The sequence below is a fragment of the Neoarius graeffei genome, chromosome 21, assembly GCF_027579695.1.
Source record: "Neoarius graeffei isolate fNeoGra1 chromosome 21, fNeoGra1.pri, whole genome shotgun sequence".
In the NCBI taxonomy this organism is placed as follows: Eukaryota; Metazoa; Chordata; class Actinopteri; order Siluriformes; family Ariidae; genus Neoarius; species Neoarius graeffei.
This window is the reverse complement of record NC_083589.1, coordinates 14,269,862-14,295,112: the sequence shown is the minus strand read 5'-3', so window position 1 is coordinate 14,295,112 and position 25,251 is coordinate 14,269,862. Positions and strand designations below refer to the sequence as shown.

At 43.0% G+C, this 25,251-nt stretch overlaps 1 protein-coding gene across 3 annotated transcripts in view; it reads left to right on the top strand.

Moving 5' to 3' along the window:
- Window positions 1-1,858: 1,858 nt before the first annotated feature.
- The window catches only part of mrpl42 (mitochondrial ribosomal protein L42), a 112,256-nt gene continuing 88,863 nt past the window's right edge, over window positions 1,859-25,251 (top strand). For 2 of the 3 annotated variants that reach the window (XM_060902738.1, XM_060902735.1), the window contains exons 1-4: window positions 1,859-1,978; window positions 2,473-2,524; window positions 9,454-9,564; window positions 9,726-9,810. In XM_060902738.1, the coding sequence (XP_060758721.1) occupies window positions 1,891-1,978; window positions 2,473-2,524; window positions 9,454-9,564; window positions 9,726-9,810 (336 nt within the window). In that variant the 5' untranslated portion in view covers window positions 1,859-1,890. The remainder of the gene's footprint in view (window positions 1,979-2,472; window positions 2,525-9,453; window positions 9,565-9,725; window positions 9,811-25,251) is intronic. The other variant, XM_060902736.1, reaches the window with a different exon arrangement.

Here is a 25,251-nt window from a genome sequence, read left to right as displayed (position 1 = left end):
CATAGACACAGACAACCATTCACACTCACATTCACACCTACGGTCAATTTACAGGGAGTGCAGAATTATTAGGCAAATGAGTATGTTGACCACATTACCCTCTCTATGCATGTTGGCCTACTCCAAGCTGCATAGGCTTGAAAGCCTCCTACCAATTAAGCATACCAGGTGATGTGCATCTCTGTAATGAAAAGGGGTGTGGTCTAATGACATCAACACCCTATATCAGGTGTGCAAAATTATTAGGCAACTTCCTTTCCTTTGGCAAAATGGGTCAGAAGAGGGATTTGACGGACTCAGAAAAGTCAAAAATAGTGACATATATTGCAAAGGGATGGAGCACTCTTAAAATTGCCCAGCTTTTGAAGCGTGACCATCGAACAATCAAGCGCTTCATTCAAAATAGTCAACAGGGTCGCAAGAAGCGCGTTGAAAAAAAAAGGCGCAAACTAACTGCCCGTGAACTGAGGAAAGTCAAGCGTGAAGCTGCCAAGATCCCACTCGCCACCAGTTTTGCCATATTTCAGAGCTGCAACATCACTGGAGTGTCAAAAAGCACAAGGTGTGCAATACTCAGGGACACGGCCAAGGTAACAAAGGCTGAAAAACGACCACCACTGAACAAGACACACAAGATGAAACGTCAAAACTGGGCCAAGAAGTATCACAAGACTGATTTTTCTAAGGTCTTATGGACAAATGAAATGAGAGTGAGTCTTGATGGGCCAGATGGATGGGCTCGTGGCTGGATCAGCAAAGGGCAGAGAGCTCCAGTCCGACTCAGACGCCAGCAAGGTGGAGGTGGGGTACTGGTATGGGCTGGTATCATCAAAGATGAGCTTGTGGGACCTTTTCGGGTTGAGGATGGCGTCAAGCTCAACTCCCAGTCCTATTGTCAGTTTTTGGAAGACACCTTCTTCAAGCAGTGGTACAGGAAGAAGTCAGCATCCTTCAAGAAAAACATGATTTTCATGCAGGACAATGCTCCATCACACGCATCCAAGTACTCCACAGCATGGCTGGCCAGAAAGGGTCTAAAGGAAGAAAGATTAATGACGTGGCCTCCTTGTTCACCTGATCTGAACCCCATAGAAAACCTGTGGTCCCTCATCAAATGTGAGATCTACAAGGAGGGGAAACAGTACACATCTCTGAACAGTGTCTGGGAGGCTGTGGTTGCTGCTGCACGCAATGTTGATCGCAAACAGATCAAAACACTGACCGAATCCTTGTGTCCTTGTAAAGAAAGGCGGCTATATTAGTCACTGATTTGTTTTTTTGTTTGTTTGTTTTTGAATGCCAGCAATGTATATTAGTGAATGTTGAGTTGTTATATTGGTTTCCCTGGTGAAAATAAATGAGTGAAATGGGTATATGTTTGTTTTTTAAGTTGCCTAATAATTATGCACAGTTATAGTCACTTGCACACACAGATATCCTCCTAAGATAGCTAAAACTAAGAAAGCCCTACTCCAACTTCCAAAAATACTCAGCTTTGATATTTATGAGTCTTTTGGGTTCATCAAGAACATAGTTGTTTTTCAATTATAAAACTAATCCTCAAAAATACAACTTGCCTAATAATTCTGCACTCCCTGTAGAGTCACCAGTTAACCTAACCATTTGATATGTTGTCTATGTTCTATTGTGAATACAATATCAGTTTTTGAGATGTGTAAATTATTACATTCCGTTTTTATTTACAATTTGTACTTTGTCCCAACCTTTTTGGAATCGGGGTTGTATTATTATTTCTTTCTTTTCCTGCCACACTTCTGTTCCACACTCTAATCCAGTAGGTGGCAGTAAATGCACCTTTAAGCTGGCTTGCCATCCGCCATTAAACCCAGAAGAAGGTTTTTTTTTCGTCAATGACGTTAAATAGGAAGCATGGCAACCTGGAGTCATGTAAACTGGTTACCTTTCATGCTTACGCGTGTTTGTTGTAACGCGAATAAACATTTATTTCAAGTCAAAGGTAAGAGTCCTAGTTTTATTTCTTGGATTTGTCAGGTTTTAGGCTTGGGATTGTGAAGTTATGACGCAGTGTTTTACGGGTCAGATGTCAGTCATCCGGTCAGAGAGCGCAGAGGTAGTAGGCTAAGGAGTAATATACAAAGATTAGAGTCATTACAGTGGGAAACTCTTATGGGAACCACAGCATTGTATGTATTATGTAATTATTTTGCAATGGCAGCACTCATGATAACCATGGTTGAAAAACTGCACCTCTAGTGCACTGTAAAATTTGGAGAAGCACAGTTTGAGGTAACCGTATTCGTACACTACACTGATATTTTATTGTAATTTGTGGACTGGAGCCGTGCGTCAAGAGAATGACCACCTGCTCAAATTAAATAGTCATGTCTGGTAAGTGTAAAAATTAAAATATGTACAGTGAATTGTTTGTGTCTTACGTTGTTCCTGTAGTCATGGGCATTTCCTATTTTCATTTTATATATTTTTCTGCAGCTCGGGTCTTGTCACTTCATCCGGCAACAAGAAATCATAATACGAATAATAGGTAAAGAGATTTTATTTGTTGTTGTAATTACATTAATAAGCCCATAATGATAGTAGTAAAGGTAGTGGATGTTTTATATACTGTTTGCACATGACGTCACATGTCCCATGATCATCTCTGATTTAGCTGTGTCCGCCATCTTTGTGGAATAACGCATGCGTAACAAGCACCTTAATACGAAATGCCGCAAATTTGCGCAGTTATCGGCTGCTCGAATAATTCTGTTAAGGCTGGAGTCAGATTGTTTTAGTTTACCCGCTGTTAAAATGCGAGAAGGACTCCAAATGGAAGATCTAACCTGTAGACGACCGAGACAGTGGCTTGCAAATCTGAACAGATCGGACATAAGAGACCAGCTACAAATACCGTAAAATACCAAATAATAGCTGAGTTCCAATTAACCGCCGAGTTCCCTTTAACGGCCGGGTGTACGCGTGTGTTGTGACAAATAAAGGCCGGTTCCGAATACTCGCCGGGGTCTAAAAAAAAAAAAAAGCGTCCGAACGTTCTATCTAGAATCTTGAGGCCCAGCACTTTTCTGGTGTTTAAACGATTTTGCATTGCATAGTTTTCTACCGAATCAATATGAATGAATGAATGAATGAATGAAATTATTTCTATAATACTGTTTACAACATTTTGTTACGTGTTAATAAACATGCCATTTCAATGTTATAATCTTGGTCTACCGTAATATTTCTTGAGGAATGCAACTCCGTAACTTTTGACAGATGTCTTAGCCAATTACGTTTGACATGGGTGTGTGGGATATCACTTACGTCATCGAATGAGGAATACCCAGCGTGTGTGGTGACATTGAGGACTGCGGGTTTCCAAGGTTGGACTGCTGCTTCTGTTAAACGACCTAAATTGCCGAATGCATGCGTCAAAGCACACACTGAGTTTTATTAAAGACCTTATACCATTTCACTTGCCCTTACCCATTCGGGTCTGGAAGACGCTTTACAAAAAAGGTGAGAGCGTTCTAACATGCATTTCAGTCTGCTCGCGGCCAATCTAATCCAAGGGGCCTTTTCAACAAGTAATCTGTCGTGCAAGTTGGGCAGAAGCACGCGTCAGGCAGGCAACATGTAGGCCTACAAGTCAGTAACCTATTCAACTAACTTTCATCCGAACTTTAAGTTTTCTACGGGGTCGAGCCACCGTACCAACTCACTCGGGGAATAGGCTCATATCCGCCAAATAGGGAGACGTCTTGGAGAGAAACGTGATGCAAGATGACAGTATGTAGCCACTGCAGGTCACTTATTTTTCAGCATAAGAAAAAACCCTTTGGTTTGACACTTCGCACCCTAATTATGTTGCTTCAACGTCGCGCCCTCCATGCAATTTCAGATTGACAGACATCGCGAAGCGCAAAGGGTGGAGGCTGCATGGGTGAGGGTGATAGCAAGTGACCATAACTTTGCAGAGTAATTAAATCACAGTGCTGCGCACAGACAATGGTGTGGTTTCTTGATTATTTTGTAAAGCATGCGCTTAACTAGTCATTAACAGGAAAAGGTGTGTGATTTATCCTTTATCCACCCCGACTGTGCCATGCGAAGATGCATTCTGCGTCTTCAAAATTCCCCGAAGTCGGCACCGTGCTATCTGTAATCTAACTCTAAACAAACTGTAAGTTATACTGGTTAAAAGTAGGCCTATCTGAGAATGATTTTTTTTCCCCGTTTTGAGGTAGATTTTGGGGAAGGTATTTGTGAAGAAGGAATTAATCGCCTGTTCCAAATAGCCGCCTAGTCTCTAATACGCGCCGGGTCTCTTACGTGATTGAGACAAATAATCGCCCGGGCTATTATTTGGTATTTTACGGTATGTGAGTATGTGCAGATAATTTCGTAAAGGGTAAGTTTATGTGAACCATAGAGAGAGAGACACACACACACACACACACACACACACACAAATACAAATAAATAAATATATATATACACACACACACACACACACACACACACACACACAAGGGCTGTCAAACGATTAAAAAATTTAATCGTGATTAATCTCAGAATGTCATAGTTAATCGCGATTAATCACATTTTTTAAAAATCTATGTAAATGAATAAGGCTTTTAAAGTGAAATGTTACAATTAAAATGGTGAACACATTTTATGCTAAAAGTACTTGTTATAAACTGCTGGGACAAGAGAAAATGGTAAGGGAGTTTATTCACTCACATACTAGTCAGTACTGAACATACAAAACACAAAATTGGATTTTGTGATGGATTAGGGAGCTGTAGTCTCAAATATAATACATGTAGTCACATACTACTGTGTCTCAGTTCAGAGTTGTGTGACAAAAGAAAATAAAAATGAAAAACTTCAGTTGTGCTGGAGTTGTTGTATTCAGTCACAGCCTATAGGACTTCACAGTGCTGTGCAAACAAAAATAAATTGCAGTTGGACTTCAATAAAGACTTGGTGTCATATCACAGTGCTACAGCATACTGAAATCTCACTTTACAAAAGTATTTTAGAACTGCAAAGTGCATACCAAAACCAACTCAATCACACTCTTCTTTTGAAATGAAACTTCCCGTTTAACAGACCTTTCTCCATCACTTACTCTTATTGCAGCAGCGCGTGCGAGAAGCCTCAACATGAACTACGGGTGCCTCGCAGGGCCAAATTAGAATTTGCGTTAACGGCACCATTTTTTAAAAATTGCGATAAATTGAGATCGTGTTAATGCGTTATCGCGTTAACTTCGACAGCCCTAATGCATACACACACTGTGTGTAATTTTTATATATATATCTATCACACACAAACTTGTTTGTGTGTGTGTGTGTGTGTGTGTGTGTATGTATATATATATATATATATATATATATATATATATATATATATATATATATATATATATATATATTTTATATTATATATATATATATATATATATATATATATATATATATATATATCTCAATCAGCTGGATAGTACAGTGGTAATGCTCACTGACTACGACGCGGGAGATCAGGGTTCGAATCCCGGTCGGGCAAAACATCGTCCAGTAAGGGTCCTTAGGCACAGCTATCAGCCTACCTCAGGAATGAGTAAAGACATAACTGATAGTCATACCGGCTCAGATGTCGCCCGAGTCAACAAGGTCTGCGTCAGTTGCTAGGGAACCAGGGCAAACTGATGAGAAATGGGCTACTGGAACAAGACATCGATGGACGAGGACAGAAAATACGGATTTGCTGGAATGCTACTATACAAGCAATCCCAGAGAGAGGGGATACATGCAGCGAATGTGGGACCATTGGATACTTCGAAACCCACAATCAAGGCTAACAAAGAAACCGCTATTAGCCCAGTGTTCCAACATCCATAATCGAAATCTACTATCACAACTAGAGATTAATGAAATACAACAACGATGCTACGGCAAGGGGGAGCCAGGAAGACAGGTCAGCGGGGAGATGTCGTCGTCATCATCATCCCCACAACCAGAGATTGGGTACCAGGCCCCAACAGCTAACAGCCTCAACACAAGAGCTGCTGACCTGAGAAGGAAGATCGTGACCCAACTGGAAACCTGGAGCCCCTGACGAATACCGAAGCTGAGTTGCCAAGTACCTTCAAGTGTCTGAAGACAATCTCCACAAGAACCATCACTGAGACCAACAAGCTGATACACAGTACAGCAACAGTAATCATGGAGATGCTTGGACACAAGGTGGGCTCGGGACATAACAAACAGTATCCACCATGGAAGAGACGATTAGAGGCCAAGATAAAGGCAGCACGGAGAGAAGTTAGCCAGCTAGCTGAACTACAGAAAGGGAACATGGTGAATAAAGGGGCACCCAGGAAGTACAACTCACTCTCCATACCAGAGGCACTCGAAACTGCCAAACAGCGACTAACAGCTCTGGCCACCCGGTTGAAGAGATACACCAAGGAGGGAGAGGCCAGGAGAATAAACAAGCTGTTCTCCACTGAACCAGCCAAGGTGTACTCTCAGTGGCAGGGGAACAACAACCGGTCAGACCCACCAAGAGCTGAGGTGGAAAAATACTGGAAAGACATATGGGAAAGAAAGGCATCACACAACACCGATGCCCAATGGTTAGTGGACCTAAGAGCTGACCACAGCAACCTCCCAGAACAAGAACCAGTAACCATCTCAATGGCAGACGTCCAAGAAAGAGTGTCAAAGATGAAGAGCTGGACAGCACCAGGCCCCGATATGATCCATACGTACTGGCTGAAGAAGCTAACTGCACTCCATGAACGCCTAGCAGCACAGATGAACCAGCTGCTGAGGGATGGGACCCACCCAGAATGGCTAACCCAAGGCAGGACAGTCCTAATCATGAAGGACCCCCAGAAGGGACCCATCCCATCCAACTACCGGCCAATTACCTGTCTCTGCACAACATGGAAGGCCCGGTCAGGCATCATTGTGGCAAAAATGAGTAAGCATGTGGCTCAATACATGAGCGAGGCACAGAAAGGAATTGGCAGTAACACCAGAGGAGCCAAGCACCAGCTACTGGTCGATAGAACAGTCGCCCGAGACTGTAAGAAGAGACAGACCAACCTGTGCACTGCCTGGATTGACTACAAGAAAGCCTACGACTCAGTGCCACACACATGGATACTGGAATGTCTGGAACTGTATAAGATCAACAGGAACCTAAGGACCTTCATCCAGAACTCAATGGAAATGTGGAAGACAACCCTAGAGGCCAACTCAAAACCCATTGCCCAAGTCAACATCAAGTGCGGCATATACCAAGGAGATGCGCTATCACCACTGCTGTTCTGCATAGGCCTGAACCCCCTCAGTCGGATCATCACGAAGAGCGGCTACGGGTACCGATTCCGTAGTGGGGCAACAATCAGCCACCTGCTCTACATGGATGACATCAAGCTGTATGCCAGGAACGAGCGAGAAATAGATTCGCTATCCACACCACCCGGATCTACAGCGATGACATAGGGATGTCATTCGGATTGGACAAGTGTGGCCGGATGGTCTCAAAGAGAGGCAAGATGATCCGGACTGAGGGGATTGACCTACCAGAGGGCAACATAGGTGATATCCAAGACAGCTGCAAGTACCTTGGCATCCCACAGGCTAATGGAAACCATGAAGAGGCCACAATGAAGTCAACCACAGCCAAATACCTCCAGAGAGTAAGGCAGGTCCTGAAAAGTCAGCTGAATGGTAAAAACAAGGTCCGAGCCATCAACATGTACGCGCTACCAGTCATCAGATACCCCGCTGGTATCATAAACTGGCCAAAGGAGGAGATAGAAGCCACAGATATCAAGACTAGAAAGCTCCTCACCATGCATGGAGGGTTCCACCCCAAGTCCAGCACCCTGAGACTATACACTAAGCGGAAAGAGGGAGGCCGAGGGTTAGTGAGCGTCAAGACCACGGTCCAGGATGAAACATTGAAAATCCGAGAATACATCAGAAAGATGGCCCCAAAGGATGAACTGCTAAGTGAATGTCTCAGGCAGCAGAACCCTGATGAGAGTGCAGAGGAGGAGGAGGAACAGACAACCTGGAGGGACAAACCCCCACATGGCATGTACCACCGTCAGATAGAGGAAGTGGCTGATATCAAGAAATCCTACCAGTGGCTGGATAATGCAGGACTGACAGACAGCACAGAGGCAGTAATCCTGGCAGCACAAGAACAGGCCATAAGCACAAGAGCCATAGAGGCCAGGATCTACCAGAGTAGATCAGACCCAAGATGCAGACTGTGCAAAGAAGCCCCTGAAACAGTCCAGCACATAGTAGCAGGGTGTAAGATGCTAGCTGGATCAGCGTACATGGAGAGGCACAACCAAGTGGCTGGGATAGTATACAGGAACATCTGCAACCAGTATGGAATAGAAGTACCCAAGTCCCAATGGGCCATACCACAGAAGGTGGCTGAGAACAACAGGGCCAAGGTTCTGTGGGACTTCAGCTTACCCAGACTGACAAACGGATCCTGGCTAACCAACCGGACATAGTGGTGGTGGACAAAGAGCAGAAGAGGGTGGTGGTGATAGATGTGGCGATCCCAGCTGACGCCAACATCAGGAAGAAGGAACATGAGAAACTTGAGAAGTATCAAGGGTTGAAAGAGCAGCTGGAACGGATGTGGAAGGTCAAGGGTTGCGTGGTCCCCGTGGTAGTGGGGGCACTTGGGGCAGTAACCCCCAAACTGGGAGAGTGGCTCCAGCAAATCCCAGGAACAACATCTGAAGCCTCAGTCCAGAAGAGCGCAGTCCTAGGAACATCGAAGATACTGCGCAGAACCCTCAAACTCCCAGGCCTCTGGTAGAGGACCCGAGCTTGAGGATGACATGGATACCACCCCCCCGCCGGGGGTGAGAAGGAGATTTTTTTATTTATTTTTATATATATAATATAAAAAATGAGTTTTTTTTTATATATATATATATATATATATATATATATATATATATATAAAATTAATTACTCATATATATGTATGTGTGTGTGTGCGAATATGATGCAACATCCTGTAAGTGATATACATGTAAGCGCTACTGCAATTTATATTGCAGTTGCAAATGCCAAGCACAAAGCCCCAGTAAAATGTAGGTAGTTGAGCTCGGTAAAATGTTGCCTCAGAAGATGTCAAAAATTAGGTTGGTTTTGTGTAACATTTGCCCACATTAGGAACCTAATAGACCCTTATGGTAAACTTGTGCTAAACAGTAAATGATAGTGTACTGGTACTGTTGGTTCCAGTGATGAAACTAGTAGTTAACACTATGTAATTCATGATGTCTGTGTAATTCACACTCGGCCACATCTGTACATCGTCTTCATACTCTCCAACATTGCTGTACGAATCCACCCTGAAAATTCTTTTATCTTTTCCCTGTATCTGACCTTGTCACTATTACTCAATTCGTGACAGATTTGTGAAAAATTACAGTTCGCCAATGTACTCTCCTCGGTCACTATGGATGCTATACCACAAAGATGATGGACACAACAAAGTTGGAGAGCATCATGCGAGATTTGTGATGTAAGTGCAAACAGTCTGTAGCCCTAAAGTTTTTGTATTTATATTCGATTGTTCTTTTCTCTGACAATTGATGCATCCATAGTGGTCTGCCTTACACCCTGTCTGAAATTGGTATCTAGTAATTAATTGTTTACATCTATCTCCTACTCCTTCCTATCTAGGGATGTGGACCTTGGTGTGACATGTGATGGTGAAACCATAGTTTGTTTCCACCATGCTCCAGACATTCCCCATGAGCTGACAAAGGTGGGCATGACACACACAGGGTGTATTTTATTTATTTTATATATATATATATATATGTGTGTGTGTGTGTGTGTGTAATTCCACTGCAGGGATTGACCAAGGATGGTTCAACGATTGATTTAAGCAACGTACAGTTAGGTCCATAAATATTTGGACAGAGAAAACATTTTTCTAATTTTGGTTCTGTACATTACCACAATGAATTCTGAACAAAACAATTCAGATGCAGTTGAAGTTCAGACTTTCAGCTTTAATTCAGTGAGTTGAACAAAATAATTGCATAAAAATGTGAGGAACTAAAGCATTTTTTTTTTCAACACAATCCCTTCATTTCAGGGGCTCAGAAGTAACTAGACAAATTAAATAATTGTAAATAAAATGTTCATTTCTAATACTTGGTTAAAAACCCTTTGTTGGCAATGACTGCCTGAAGTCTTGAACTCATGGACATCACCAGATGCTGTGTTTCCTCCTTTTTAATGCTCTGCCAGGCCTTTACTGCAGCGGTTTTCAGTTGCTGTTTGTTTGTGGGCCTTTCTGTCTGAAGTTTAGTCTTTAACAAGTGAACTGCATGTTCAATTGGGTTGAGATCAGGTGACTGGCTTGGCCATTCAAGAATATTCCACTTCTTTGCTTTTATAAACTCCTGGGTTGCTTTGGCTTTGTTTTTGGTCATTGTCCATCTGTATTATGAAACACTGACGAATCACTTTGGCTGGATTTGAGCACACGGTATGTTTCTGAATACTTCAGAATTCATCCGGCTGCTTCTGTCCTGTGTCACATCATCAATAAACACTAGTGACCCAGTGCCACTGGCAGTCATGCATGCCCAAGCCATCACACTGCCTCCGCTGTGTTTTAGATATGGTATGCTTTGGATCATGAGCTGTACCACACCTTTGCCATACTTTTTTTTCTTTCCATCATTCTGGTTAAGGTTGATCTTGGTTTCATCTGTCCAAAGAATGTTCTTCCAGAACTGTGCTGGCTTTTTTTAGATGTTTTTTAGCCAAGTCCAATCTAGCCCTTTTATTCTTGAGGCTTATGATTGGCTTGCACCGTGCGGTGAACCCTCTGTATTTACTTTCATACAGTCTACTCTTCATGGTAGATTTGGATATTGATACGCCTACCTCCTGAACAGTGGTGTTCACTTGGTTGGCTGTTGTGAAGGGGTTTCTCTTCACCATGGAAATTATTCTGCGATCATCCACCACTGTTGTCTTCTGTGGGCGTCCAGGTCTTTTTGCATTGCATCCACCAGTGCTTTCTTTCTTTCTCAGGATGTACCAAACTGTAGATTTTGCCACTCCTAATATTGTAGCAATTTCTCGGATGGTTTTTTTTTCTGTTTTCGCAGCTTAAGGATGGCTTGTTTCACCTGCATGGAGAGCTCCTTTGACCGCATGTTTTCTTCACAGCAAAATCTTCCAAATGCAAGCACCACACCTCAAATCAACTCCAGGCCTTTTATCTGCTTAATTGAGAATGGCATAACGAAGGAATTGCCCACACCTGCCCATGAAATAGCCTTTGAGTCAATTGTCCAATGACTTTTGGTCCCTTTAAAAACAGGGTGGCACATGTTAAGGAGCTGAAACTCCTAAACCCTTCATCCAATTTTAATGTGGGTACCCTCAAATGAAAGCTGAAAGTCTGGACTTTGTCTATGTACATTATATAACTATAACCTGAATATGTTTCAGTAAACAGGTAAAAAAAAGAATTTGTCAGTGTCCAAATATATATATGGACCTAACTGTATCTTGTGATGGCAAAAGGGGGGGGGGGGTGTGTGTGTATGGTATGAGTCAGTCAAAGTGTATCCTGGATACACTTTGAAGTTGATGATGCCACAATTTCAAGCTCTATGGCTGACTCAACCCCCCCCCCCCCCCCCCCCCCCCAATTCATTATCTATTTATTTAATTAATAATAAAGACAGACAAAAATGGAGGTCATGAATACAATTGAAACAAAAATATTAACCTTCCAGCCTGGGGGATTTTCAACTGAATGCATTAAAATGATCACATCAATAGTTTTAACACCTTTCTGATTTTGAGTCAGTAATTGTTTTATGTACTGCTTGGTGTGTGTGTCTGTGTCTCTCTCTCTCTCTCTCTCTCTCTCTCTCTCTCTCTCTCTTTTTCTCTCTCTCCTTTTTCAGATACCAAAAATAATGATTTAATAACCAATTTGAGTTATAGCTGTGGCTCCATGAGCTTCTGTGTGTAGATCAACACATACAGTTGTGCTCATAAGTTTACATACCCTGGCAGAATTTTTGCTTTCTTGGCCTTTTTTCAGAGAATGTGAATGATGAGACAACTTTTTTCCCCACTCATGGTTAGTGGTTGGGTGAAGCCATTTATTGATAAACAACTGTGTTTTCTATTTTTAAATCATAGTGACGATAAAAAACATCCAAATGACCCTGATCAAAAGTTTACATACCCCAGTTCTTAATACCGTGTATTGCCCCCTCTAACATCAATGACAGCCTGAAGTCTTTTGTGGTAGTTGTGGATGAGGCTCTTTATTTTCTCAGATGGTAAAGCTGCCCATTCTTCTTGGCAAAAAGCCTCCAGTTCCTGTAAATTCCTGGGCTGTCTTGCATGAACTGCGCGTTTGAGATCTCCCCAGAGTGGCTTGATGATATTGAGGTCAGGGGACTGAGATGGCCACTCCAGAACCTTCACTTTGTTCTGCTGTAGCCAATGACAGGTTGACTTGGCCTTGTGTTTTGGATCGTTGTCATGTTGGAACGTCCAAGTATGTCCCATGCGCAGCTTCCGGGCTGATGAGTGCAAATTTGCCTCCAGTATTTGCTGATAACATGCTGCATTCATCTTTCCTTCAACTGTGACCAAGTTTCCTGTGCCTTTGTAGCTCACACATCCCCAAAACATCAGTGATCCACCTCCATGCTTTACAGGAGGAATGGTGTTCCTTTCATCATTGGCCTTGTTGACACCTCTCCAAATGTAACGTTTATGGTTGTGGCCAAAAAGTTCAATTTTGGTCTCATCACTCCAAATTACCTTGTTCCAGAAGTTTTGAGGCTTGTCTCTGTGCTGTTTGGCATAAATTTTTGTTGGTCTACCTGACCGTGGTTTGGTTTTAACAGAGCCCCTGATTTTCCATTTGTTAATCACAGTTTGAACACTGCTGCCTGGCATTATCAATTCCGTGGATATCTTTGTATGCCTTTCCTGTTTTATACAGTTCAACTACCTTTTCCCGTAGATCCGTTGACAATTTTTTTGCTTTCCCCATGACTCAGAATCCAGAAACATCAGTGGTTGGATGAAAGATGCAAGAGTCTGCAGTGTTTCCCCTAGAAAATGTTTGAAGGTGCGGTGGCAAGGCCTGCGCTCAGACATCCCACCCCAGTACGAGGATAAAAACAGCCAACAGCACAGAAGGCTATACATAGATTAATCCATCGGTCATGACTTTAGCCCACAACATGCCAGCACATAACTGCGCAGAATAAAATGCTAAAACAGCCAACAGTACACAACAAAAGCACCTCGGTAGTAGGCTAACTCAGCTTAAACAACTTGCTTGTATCAGTACCAATGCAGTATAGAAACATTGAAAACAGAGGAAGCAGTGCACTCGGCAGTGCTAATAGAAGTAACCAATGACTTACCCTTAAAACTTCCCAAAGGCCTAGCCTGGGCCCGCCCATCCTAAGCGTGACGCAACACGAGGGCCTGTTGTGAGCTTAGTCTGGCCAGGCAAGCTATCTACACAGGGGTGATAGCGTTCCGGCGCCGCGCCGGATTTCCGGCGTACCGTGGCTGGGGGAAAAAAAAAAAATCTAGTTCGCCCATTGTCCTGTGTCATTCTGAGATGCGCAGATAGACAGTAAAGGGAATTCCGAATTCCCTTTACTGTCTATCTGCGCATCTCAGAATGACACAGGACAATGGGTGAACTAGAATTTTTTATTTTTTCCCCAGCCACGGTACGCCGGAAATCCGGCGCGGCGCCGGAACGCTATCACCCCTGTCTACAGCTCTTCTAAGCTCCCGAAAAATCGGGAACCAATCAACTTTGAGCATCTCCAACGGTCCTGGGTAGAGGCGTGTTCAAGGCACTGACATAGTAGGACTGCGACCGGAAGCCATAGATTGTTTACAGAATCTATGCCGGAAGCGCTTCATTCACGCATGCTGTATTGAAAGCATTCAATGGGAAGTTCTCATTGAAAACGGAGCAAAGAGCAGCCCTGGAGGTATTTATTGAAAGGAAGGACGTTTTTGCCTTGCTTCCGACTGGCTTCGGTAAGAGTTTAATAATAGGATGTCTATGGTTTAATCTACCAGTTAGCCCCGTCGCGTCACATACGTCAGAGGAAAGAGTGATGTGATTGGTTTAAGCTTCGTCATAGCCTTTTCTGGCTTCGACCAGTAGCAAACTGGGGCATTTCAGGGAGGCGGGTCAACCACGGGCTCTGGGAAACGGTTGGGCTTAATATCTTGGCCAGACCAATAGCTCGGAGAGTTTTGAAGTCGCGTTAGCCAGATTACCAAAGGCCTGCCTGCGTCTGTCATTGGCCTGCACGAACTCCTTTGTGATGGCTGTCATGTCAGTTTGTTCCAGAATGTCACGGTGAATATGGCAGTTCATCAAGTCATTCAGTCTCTTTTGTGTCATTGTGGATCGGAGGTATGATTTCAGTCGACGAAGTGTGGAAAACAAACGCTCTGCTGATGCCGAGGGCATGAAGGCCAAAAGCCAGGGCACCGAGGCCATAAAATAAAGCAATGATTTTAAGTTCATGTCTATAATGAATTTAATTTAAGGACTAATGACTCTTCTGAGGAAGATTGGAATCCCGGTCAAAACTATCAAGCAGGTAAAGAAACATCTACAATATTATGTCTGAAGATGAGAAAATATTGAACACATCTAAACTTATCAATCCATCACTCACTTCAAAAATTGTAAAACTTATTAAACCTATATCCTCCCATAATTTCTGTTCAATTGACACCGAATTTGCAAGAGCATCTTCAGACTGTACTACTACGCAGATTTTTGATTAATCAAAAATGAGCCTGGAGTACATCAAAATGTTTGACTGTAAATGGAACATATACTAGCATGCAGGCTACTGATTAACCCATAAGAGCCCAGACCGATTTCTCAATCAAGGAAAATTATTGAGGAAATAAAACGAACTAAATAGGCGACAAAGAAAACATCTCTGACCTTTTATTTTTTAAAATAGCACTTTCATGTCTCACGATCTGAAATATTAAATTGCAAATTTGCAGAACACTGCAACGCTATTACACTGTTAACCTGAAAGTTCATTCTATGCAAACAGTTTGAGTAAATACCACTTTTAAAGATTAGTTTTATTGCATTACTTAAACAGTGTGAGTATATGAGAGTCATTGGGTGTACTCGTTTTTGTAATTTAAACAAACTTAAACTATCATGTTTTACCTCAGGCCACAGTGCTGCCCTGTTGTGATTGGCTCAAAACTCAAGACAAGTTGAGTTGACGGCTACAGAGGAAGTTGCACCATTTTCTAATTTATACAGAGCAATTTAAGGTCTTTGCACTTTTGACAGCAAGCTAATTAGCATGTTACCGGCTACAGTCGAGTCGGTACTCAGCACATTAAAAGTGGGTCAACGTTGTAATGACATAACGTTACTGTACAAGCAATGCTTATTTAACGGTAACAAACTTGAGCCCTATATGTTGAAATTCCTCTTTTATTTGTTGGTTAATTTATCACACAGTCTTACCTCAGTCAACTTCTTCCCTCCTTCTGTGAAAATTCAACATCAGACGCGGACACAAGTGGACAGGGGATGCGTTTGATTAAGTCTCCTGATTGGCTGGTGATAGATTGGTGTCATTATAGCGCGTCGGAGCGGTTCATGCCAGGCTCGTCCGCTCAACGTCAAAAAATATTGGTTTAGCCTATTTTTTTAAATAGGACTGCCTAGGGGTGCTACGGAATTCCTGAAGGTGTGGCGGCAAAAATCAAGGTGCGGCGGCCCACCGCAGCCAGTTGTACATAGCGGAAACCCTGGTCTGTCTGGATCCCAGAAACTCACTCAGCTTTTATGCACACACACTGATTACAAGCAAACAGATCACAGGTGAGGATGCTACCTTTAGTAGCCATTCAAACCCATTTGTGTCAACTTCTGTGCATGTTATCAGGCCAAAATCACCAGGGTATGTGAACTTTTGATCAGGGTCATTTGGGTAGTTTCTGTTGTCATTATGATTTAAAAAGAGAAAACACAGTTTGATAATAAATGGTTTCACCCAACCACTAAGCATGAGTGGAAAAGATGTTTTTGTGTTTTTCATATTCTCTGAAAAATGGTCAAAGAATCATAGATTCTGCCAGGGTATGTAAACTTATGAGCACAACTGTAGTTGGCGGGGCATGCAATCTCTATGTATGGGCACTGTGTGAGATGGCTGCCTCTGCAGTAGCTCTGTAGTTTTTAGCTTTTTTTTTTTTTTAAATCTCTTTCCACCTTTTTACCTCTACCAAGGAGGTTATGTTTTCGGTAGTGTTTGTTTGTTTGTTTGCTTGTCTGTTAGCAACATTATGGAAAAAGTTATGAATGGATTGCTCTGAAATTTTTTCCAGAGGTGTGACTGGGCACAAGTAACAATCCATTAAATTTTGGCGGTGATCTGGATCACCTTCTGGATCCCAGAATTTTTTAAGGGATTCTTGGCGGAGGTCTGCGCTCTGAGTGCTTTTCTAGTTTACTTTTTTACTTTTCTGCTCTTCTTATGAAGACATAGTGTGTTTTACTTGTATCACATGGATATTTTTAACTTTAACACGCAACCAGGAGCCAGTTTTCTCACTTATTCGAGAGAGGAGCTGCTGGCCCTGAAAACAATGGGACGAGCCGGGATACAACACCCCATCCCGGCAGAGTTGAGGAGGAAACCCAGGGGCTGCAAAGCTGGAGCTAAGTTAAAGGCTAGGCTAGCGGACAACCAGCGGCGCTACAAATCATCCATTTCCTCCGTTATCATGGGGAATGTGGACTCGCTGCCGAATAAAGTCGACAAGCTATCCGCGCTGAACAACCAGCGGATTTACCGGGAGAGCCGCTTATTTATCTTTACGGAGACATGGCTGACACACCTTGTACCGGATGCTAACGTGGACCTGCGGGGATTCACTGCTGTGAGAGCTGACAGAGACACTAACACATGCGGGAAAAGCAAAGGTGGGGGACTCCTCATTTATGTTAACAACTGCTGGTGTAACCTGGGACATATCTCTGTAAAGACAGTTTTATGTTGCCCGGACTTGGAGCTGCGAGCCGTTAGCCTGCGGCCATATTATCTGCCGAGGGAGTTCAGTCACCTGATCACCATTTTGTGTTTGCATCCCTCTGAGGGCAGCCACAGCCGCTGCATATGAGAAGATTCACTCTGTCACAGTAAGGCTGCAGACACAGCACCCTGAGGCATTTATCATAATTTCTGACTTTAATCATGCTACTTTGGACTCTACTTTGGCTGCTTTTTACCAGGCTGTGGATTGTCCAACAAGGAACAACAGGACAATTGACTTGCTGTATGCTAATGTGAGGGATGCATACAGAGTCGTCACCCCCCCCACCCCACTAGGGAAGTCTGACCACAACCTGGTTCTTCTACAGCTGAAGTATACCCCCCTGGTTCAAAGGCAGCCTGCAACAACTAGCTCCATCAGGAGGTGGTCCCCTGAAATGGAAGATGCCCTCAGGGACTGCTATGACATCATGGACTGGGATGTGTTGCTTAGCCCACACTGTGAGGACGTAGAGGGGCTGACACACTGTCTGACGGATTACCTCAACTTCTGTGCGGACGTGATCTCTCCCGCTAAGACTGTACGGTGTTACCCTAATAACAAGACATGGGTAACACAGGAAGTCAAAGCTGTCCAACAGTAAGACGGCCGCCTTCAGGAGCAGGGATAGGGAGGTGATGAAAGCAGCACAGCAGGAGGTGAAACGCTGCGTGAGGGAAGCTAAGGACAGCTACAGCAGAAAGGTGGCATAGAAGCTGAAGGAGAACAGCATGAGGGAGGTCTGGGAAGGTGTGAAAACCATCACAGGCCACAAAGACCAGAGTCGTTGAGGGGACAGTAGAGAGGGCGAATGAGTTGAATGACTTCTTCAACCGGTTCAACCAGCCCATGTTTCCCCCCCCCCCTTCACTGCAGCCATCTCTCCTTCCCTCAACACAGACTCCTCCATGCATTTACTGCAGACCAGGTCAGAGGTCAACTGAGGAAGTTTCACCCCAGGAAAGCAGCAGGCCTGGACAAGGTGTGTCCCCAACTACTGAAGACCTGTGCTGCTGAACTGGGTGAATCACTCCAATGCATCTTCAACCTCAGCCTGCAGCTGGGGAGAGTGCCCACCCTCTGGAAGACATTATGTATTGTTCCGCTTCCCAAAAAGAATCTGCCCAGCGAGCTGAACTACTTCCGACCGGTGGCACTCACTTCACATCTGATGAAGATGTTGGAGTGGCTCTTCCTCAGCCTCCTCAGACCCCAGGTGTATTGCCCAGGACTGTCTGCAGTTTGCGTACCGGGCAGGTGTGGAAGACGCCATCCTCTACCTGCTACACCGAGCCCACTCGCATCTGGATAAGGGAAATGGCACAGTGAGGATCCTCTTCTTGGACTTCTCGAGTGCCTTCAACACCATCTAGCCCCTTTTGCTTCAGGACAAACTGACGAGGATGCGAGTGGACCCCTGCCTGGTCGCCTGGATCTCCAGTTACCTCACTGATGGGCTGCAGTACATCAGGCTGAAGGACATCACATCTGACACTGTGATTAGCAGCACCGGAGCACCCCAGGGCACGGTGCTGGCCCCTCTTCTCTTCACCCTGTACACCGCAGACTTCTGCTACAACTCGGAGCTGTGTCACATTCAGAAGTTTGCCGATGACACAGCCATCATTGGGTGTATCAGTGATGACAGAGAGGAGGAGTATAGGAGCCTGGTGAGGGACTCTACTGTGTAGCGCAACAGCAACCATCTGTAGCTCAACACCTCGAAGACCAAGGAGCTGGTCATTGACTTTGGGAGGTCCAGACCAAGGTCACGACCAGTTCTGATCGAGGGAGTCGAGGTGGAGGCTGTGGATTCCTACAAGTACCTCGGGCTGTGGCTGGACAGCAAGCTGGACTGGACTTGCAACACCAAACACATACAGGAAGGAGCAGAGCAGGCTCTACTTCCTTAGGAGGCTGCGGTCCTTTAACAGCTGCAGGAAACTCCTGTGGATGTTCTATCGGTCTGTGGTCACCAGTGTCCTGTTTTACACCGTGGTGTGCTGGGGGGGCAGCACATCCAAGAAGGACACATCCAGGCTGGACAAACTGATCAGGCGGGCTGGCTCTGTGGTCAGCATGAAGCTGGAAACTTTGGTGATGGTGACAGAGAAGAGGTCTATGGACAAACTATTGAACAGCATGGACGATGCCAGTCACCCTCTGCACACAGTTCTCAGCAACCAGAGGAGCCTGTTCAGTGACAGAATGCTCCTTCCCAAGTGCAGGACGAACAGACTCAAAAACTCCTTTGTTCCTCATGTCATCAGACTGTACAACTCCTCTCTGGGGGGGGAGGGGTGACGGGAAGGAGCAGTAGCCTAGCCTAACAATAAGCAATACCAGACAATGTGCAATATAAAGTGCAATATCTCCTCCTGCTGCCCCCTTTCCTGTCTTCCCCATATCTTTATTCTTTTTTATTTGTACATGTCTCATCTCATTATCTCTAGCCGCTTTATCCTTCTACAGGGTCGCAGGCAAGCTGGAGCCTATCCCAGCTGACTACGGGCGAAAGGCGGGGTACACCCTGGACAAGTCGCCAGGTCATCACAGGGCTGACACATAGATACAGACAACCATTCACACTCACATTCACACCTACGGTCAATTTAGAGTCACCAGTTAACCTAACCTGCATGTCTTTGGACTGTGGGGGAAACCGGAGCACCCGGAGGAAACCCATGCGGACACGGGGAGAACATGCAAACTCTGCACAGAAAGGCCCTCGCCGGCCCCAGGGCTCGAACCCAGGACCTTCTTGCTGTGAGGCGACAGCGCTAACCACTACACCACCGTGCCGCCCTTATTTGTACATGTAAATATTTAATTTAATTTATCTAGAAGTTTTTCTCTATTTATTTTCTCTGTTTATTTGTAATGATGCTGCTGGAATCTTAATTTCCCTGAGGAAACCCTCCGAAAGGGATCACTAAAGTTTTATCTAATCTAATAGCAATAATGGTACGTGGCACATTTGAAGGCCGCTCCAACGTAAACAACAAACATGGCTCTCTCCCAAAGCCGAGATTCAAGCTTAACACTTTTTTTTTTTTTTTTGGAATTTTTTAATGAGGGATATAAATCGAATAACCATGTATTGAGAGGCCCCGGTAATTATGGATTTACTTACTATCTGTCTGTCTATCTAGCTCTATCTCACACACAGAGATAGTCATTGATTTATGACTGTGTTTGGTTACGACTGACCGGTTGTAAACCGATCTGGTCATAAGTCGGCCTACGTTAAATGAATGTAAGTATATTGTGATGTGTAATGATATTGTAATCATCTTAAAAAGTCTTATTTTATCAACATTTTTCTTATTTCATTACTTTGGCTCATTATTTGGTTTAAGTCAAACACTGCATACTACACTGTGTACAGTACAATTCATTTATGTGCAAAACAAATTACGAAATACAAGTGTGAAAAATAGAAAACATTTTAGTTTGAAACATACCAAAATACAAATGTAAACTATAGCAAAATACAAAATTTAGTGACCGCTGCCATCACTGGTGCTTGGCTGTGGGTCGTCTACGTCATAAGCTGTTGCAGCACTCGGGCTGGCGGGAGCATTTGCTCGTTTCATAAACCAGGAGCTGGGGCGGAAACCGTATGATGGAGTGCGCGAGGGAGACTGTGGATGTGCCTGGAGCTGGGGCGGAAACTGTTGTACGCGGCGAGAGGCACTGCCGGGAGCTGGGGCGGAAACTGTTGTACGCTCAGCTGGGAAACACTTTCCAGTCATAACCAAACGGTCGTAAAGTCGATCGGTTGTAAGTCGCATAGGTCGTAAGTCGCCGACTACCTGTGTGTGTGTAATAAATAAAAAATATATATACGCATGCACGCGCGTATGTGTGTGTGAGAGATATATAAAAAAATATAAAATTGTGTGTACAGTGCCTTGCAAAAGTATTCATACCCCTTGAACTTTTTCACATTTTTCCACCTTACAACCACGAATTTAAGTTTTTTTTTTTTTTTTTTTTTTTTTTTATTGAGATTTTATGTGACAGAGCAGCACATAATTGTGAAGTGAAACGAAAATGATAAATGGTCTTCAAAATTTTAAACAAATAAAAATCTGAAAAATGTGGTGGGCATTAGTATTCAGTCCCCTGTCCTCTGATACCTCTAAATACAATCCAGTGCAATCATGTGCCTTCAGAAGTCATCTAATTAGTTAACGGAGTCCTACTGTTTGTAATTTACTCTCAGCATAAATACACTTGTTCTGTGAAGGCCTTAGTGGTTTGTTAGAGAACACTGAAGAACAAACAGCATCATGAAGACCAAAGAACTTACCAGACAGGTCAGGGCTCAAGTTCTGGAGAAGTTTAAAGCAGGGTTAGGTTATTAAAAAATATCCTAAGCTCTGAATATCTCAAGAAGCACTGTTCAATCCATCATTCAAAAATGGAAAAAGTATGGCACAACTGCAAACCTACCAAGACATGGCCGTCCACCTAAACTGACAGAGCGAGCAAGGAGAGCACTGGTCAGAGAAGCAGCCAAGAGGCCCATGATCACTCTGGAGGAGCTGCAGAAATCCACAGCTCAGGTGGGAGAATCTGTGCACAGGACAACCATAAGTCGTACACTCCACAAATCTGGCCTTTTTGGAAGAGTGGCAAGAAGAAAGCCATTGTTGAAAGACGGGCATAAGAAGTCCCGTTTGCAGTTTGCCAGAAGCCATGTAGGGGACACAGCAAACATGTGGAAGAAGGTGCTTTGGTCAGATGAGACCAAAGTTGAACTTTTTGGCCTAAATGCAAAGCGCCATGTGTGGCGGAAAACTAACACTGCTCATCACCCTGCACACACGATCCCCACTGTGAAACATGGTGGTGGCAGCATCATGCTATGGGGATGCTTTTCTTCAGCAGGGACAGGGAAGTTGGTCAGAGTTGATGGGAAGAATGGATGGAGCTAAATACAGGGCAATCCTGGAAGAAAATCTGTTGGAGGCTGCAAAAGACTTGAGACTGGGAAGGAGATTCACCTTCCAGCAAGACAATGACCCTAAACATACAGCCAGAGCTACAATGGAATGGTTTAGATCAAAGAATATTCATGTGTTAGAATGGCCCAGTTAAAGTCCAGACCTAAATCCCATTGAGCATCTGTGGCAAGACTTGAAAATTGCTGTTCACAGATGCTCTCCATCCAATCTGGTTGAGCTTGAGCTATTTTGCAAAGAAGAATGGGCAAAAATTTCAGTGTCTAGGTGTGCAAAGCTGGTAGAGACACACCACAAAAGACTTGCAGCTGTAATTGCAGCAAAAGGTGGCTCTACAAAGTATTGACACGGGGACTGAGTACTAATGCACACCACATTTTTTTCAGATTTTTATTTGTTTAAAATTTTGAAGACCATTTATTTTTGTTTCACTTCACGATTATGTGCTACTCTGTTGGTCTATCACACAAAATCTCAGTATAAAACTTTTTAAGTTCGTGGTTGTAAGGTGGAAAAATGTGAAAAAGTTCAAGGGGTATGAATACTTTTGCAAGGCTGTGTGTGTATTTTTTTACTACTGAATTCTCACTCTAAAAACAGGAAAAAAAAAAGTAAATACAATACCCACTTGCATCTCTCAAGCAGTGTACTGTTCCAAAGGAGCCTGCAGTTTATCTTGCATCAAACAAAGTGAATGGTGATGCAACATGGCATGAGATGTTCAAAATACTGATCATTAAGTTTTGGCAATAGTGCAGATGACAAAATACTTGAGCTGGTCAACGTGCAGCGAGCTGGCCGTCATGGTCTCACAGCTGTGTTTTTGCCAAGTGGTTTTCCACAGTTTTCTTTGTGGAAAAACTGCATAATTAAGCTGCAACCCGTAACCCGTACTCACTTGTACCCAGTTGGAAGGCTCTGCTGTTTTTGCATAATGGTGCGCTCTGATGACAAACACCTGTCCTGGATTAAGTGCAGTTGGCGCATGCATAAAAGGATGCTGCCAACACCTACCCCGTCCAAAGCATTGGGTTATCACCATTACCAAGCCATTGTTATTGTATTGTCTTCCTGGTTATTGGCTCTCATTTCTGTTTTTGTTTCCGATTTTATCCTGCCTAGTTTAGTCTGTTTGTGCCTTGTTTGACCCTTTTGCCTGTTTGTCATTATTGTTTCAGCCTGCCATTTTGGCCTGCCTATTTGTTACTTTTATAATAAAGACACTCTTCCTGCACATAAATCTTACTCCAATCAACCTGTGCTTACTGACAGTGGTTAATGAAGTTGATCAAAAAGCAGGTCTAGTTATGATCGTTTTGCTTTAATATTTTATAATTTTTCAATAAAACCCAAACTTAAACTGTAACAGTAAACAAAAACGACCCTATGCCGCATTATGGTGCATGTGATGTTATAACCCATTACCTGATCTGCTGTTTTAAGTTACTCACCCAAATTCAAAGCTTCTGGAGCAAATAAAGTTAAATCTGGATTGAGCCAATAAAACGTGAAGTCTAAATTCATTTAAAGAAATGAAAGAGCAATTCCAGCATTATGGACGTGACACTTGAACTCAAAATGGCAACAAATGACCCAGTGCATGTTTTATTGTCTCCCAGTATTTAAACAGGTGTTGCATATTTTAAGGCTGTACCATACTGGAGAAGTGATAGAACAAGAACAATTCCCATAGTACATCTAGGGCATGCCAATAAAAGATGCGTTATGGATGTGACAGAAAAAGTATCACTTTTCTTGGGTGACTGTACATTTTTATCAAACTCTGTGAAATTGTAAACCTAATGTCGAAATGGAGATATCCATTTGATAGAGGGGTCCAAGGTGAATATTAAAAAATCTTTGTTTAAAATATTTTGTATTTCATGCAGAGTTTCGGAAGGAAAAGTCAGCGTTATGGATGTGACGAAATTCCGTTATGGATGTGACGCGTCTGAAATAGACATGGCATATGTTTAGAAAATCGGCAATTTAACCACCATAACCCTTTGAAAAACTCTCTAAATATCAGCTAAAACTATCAAAGTTCTTAAATAATATTTAGGATGGCTATTGTTTTGCTGTTTTGTGGATTTTAGCATACATTTCTGTGGCTTGTGGTAATAATATAGAATTGTACATGATCAAAGTTGATTTTAGCTTGGGGTTTACATTATAAGAAAGAAAGACTGACCGTGACACATTAGGTTGGTTACAAATTGGTTCAACTTATTCACATCTGTAAAATACAGGCCTAGGTGATATCTCTGGGAGTGGTTTTGATGTATTACATGTTGCTTTATTTTTGCATGGTGAGGTTGACATTTACATGGAATTGCCCGAAACTGAAAGAAAACAAGTTGGACATAAGGGTGACGATCACGTTGTGAATGAAAACAAACCGTGAGTTTGGCACTGTCGTAAAATTCCTGCAAAATATTTTATGATAACGTGTTAATGTAAACCATACAACAGAAAAATTAGTCCAAATGAAATGAAGGTTCACCACAGATTTATTTTATTGAGGCATTTGATTTGCCATTTCTCCAATTTCGATGAATTCAGTCTGATATCTAATTATAGCTTATTACACCGTGGTTCTTTTTACACACGCACCTACTGTACTCCGCTTCCCCAGAATTTCGTAAACAATAACACGGCCGGATCACTGAGGGGCTTGAACTGGTGGGGTTGGAACTTTTATTGATATAACTCTTGAATAATTACTATAAATTGTGATTTTCACCAATTCCTAAAAGATATAAAAGTATAAGGTATCACTACTATATTGTCTGGGGCAGTTATATGTAATACTATAACTCGTATTACTCATAATATGAGATTTTCTTTAGTCTGTAAACCAAATTAGATCAGCCTATGTGTAGAAAATGTGACAAAATGCGTTGACCACTAATACTATTTATGTAAACTGCCTATTATTATTATTATTATTAACTCATTTTATATTGCAGTTTTAAGCAAGTCTTCAAGGAGTTTGGCCTTATCATGTAGCCTGGGCAGCTCACCAGCTCGTGTAAATAATCTGCACGTGACACTGAAACTCACCTCAGTGTGTCTCTTACAATTGTTTACCCCATTGTGGGCAATGCTAAAGTCGCTAT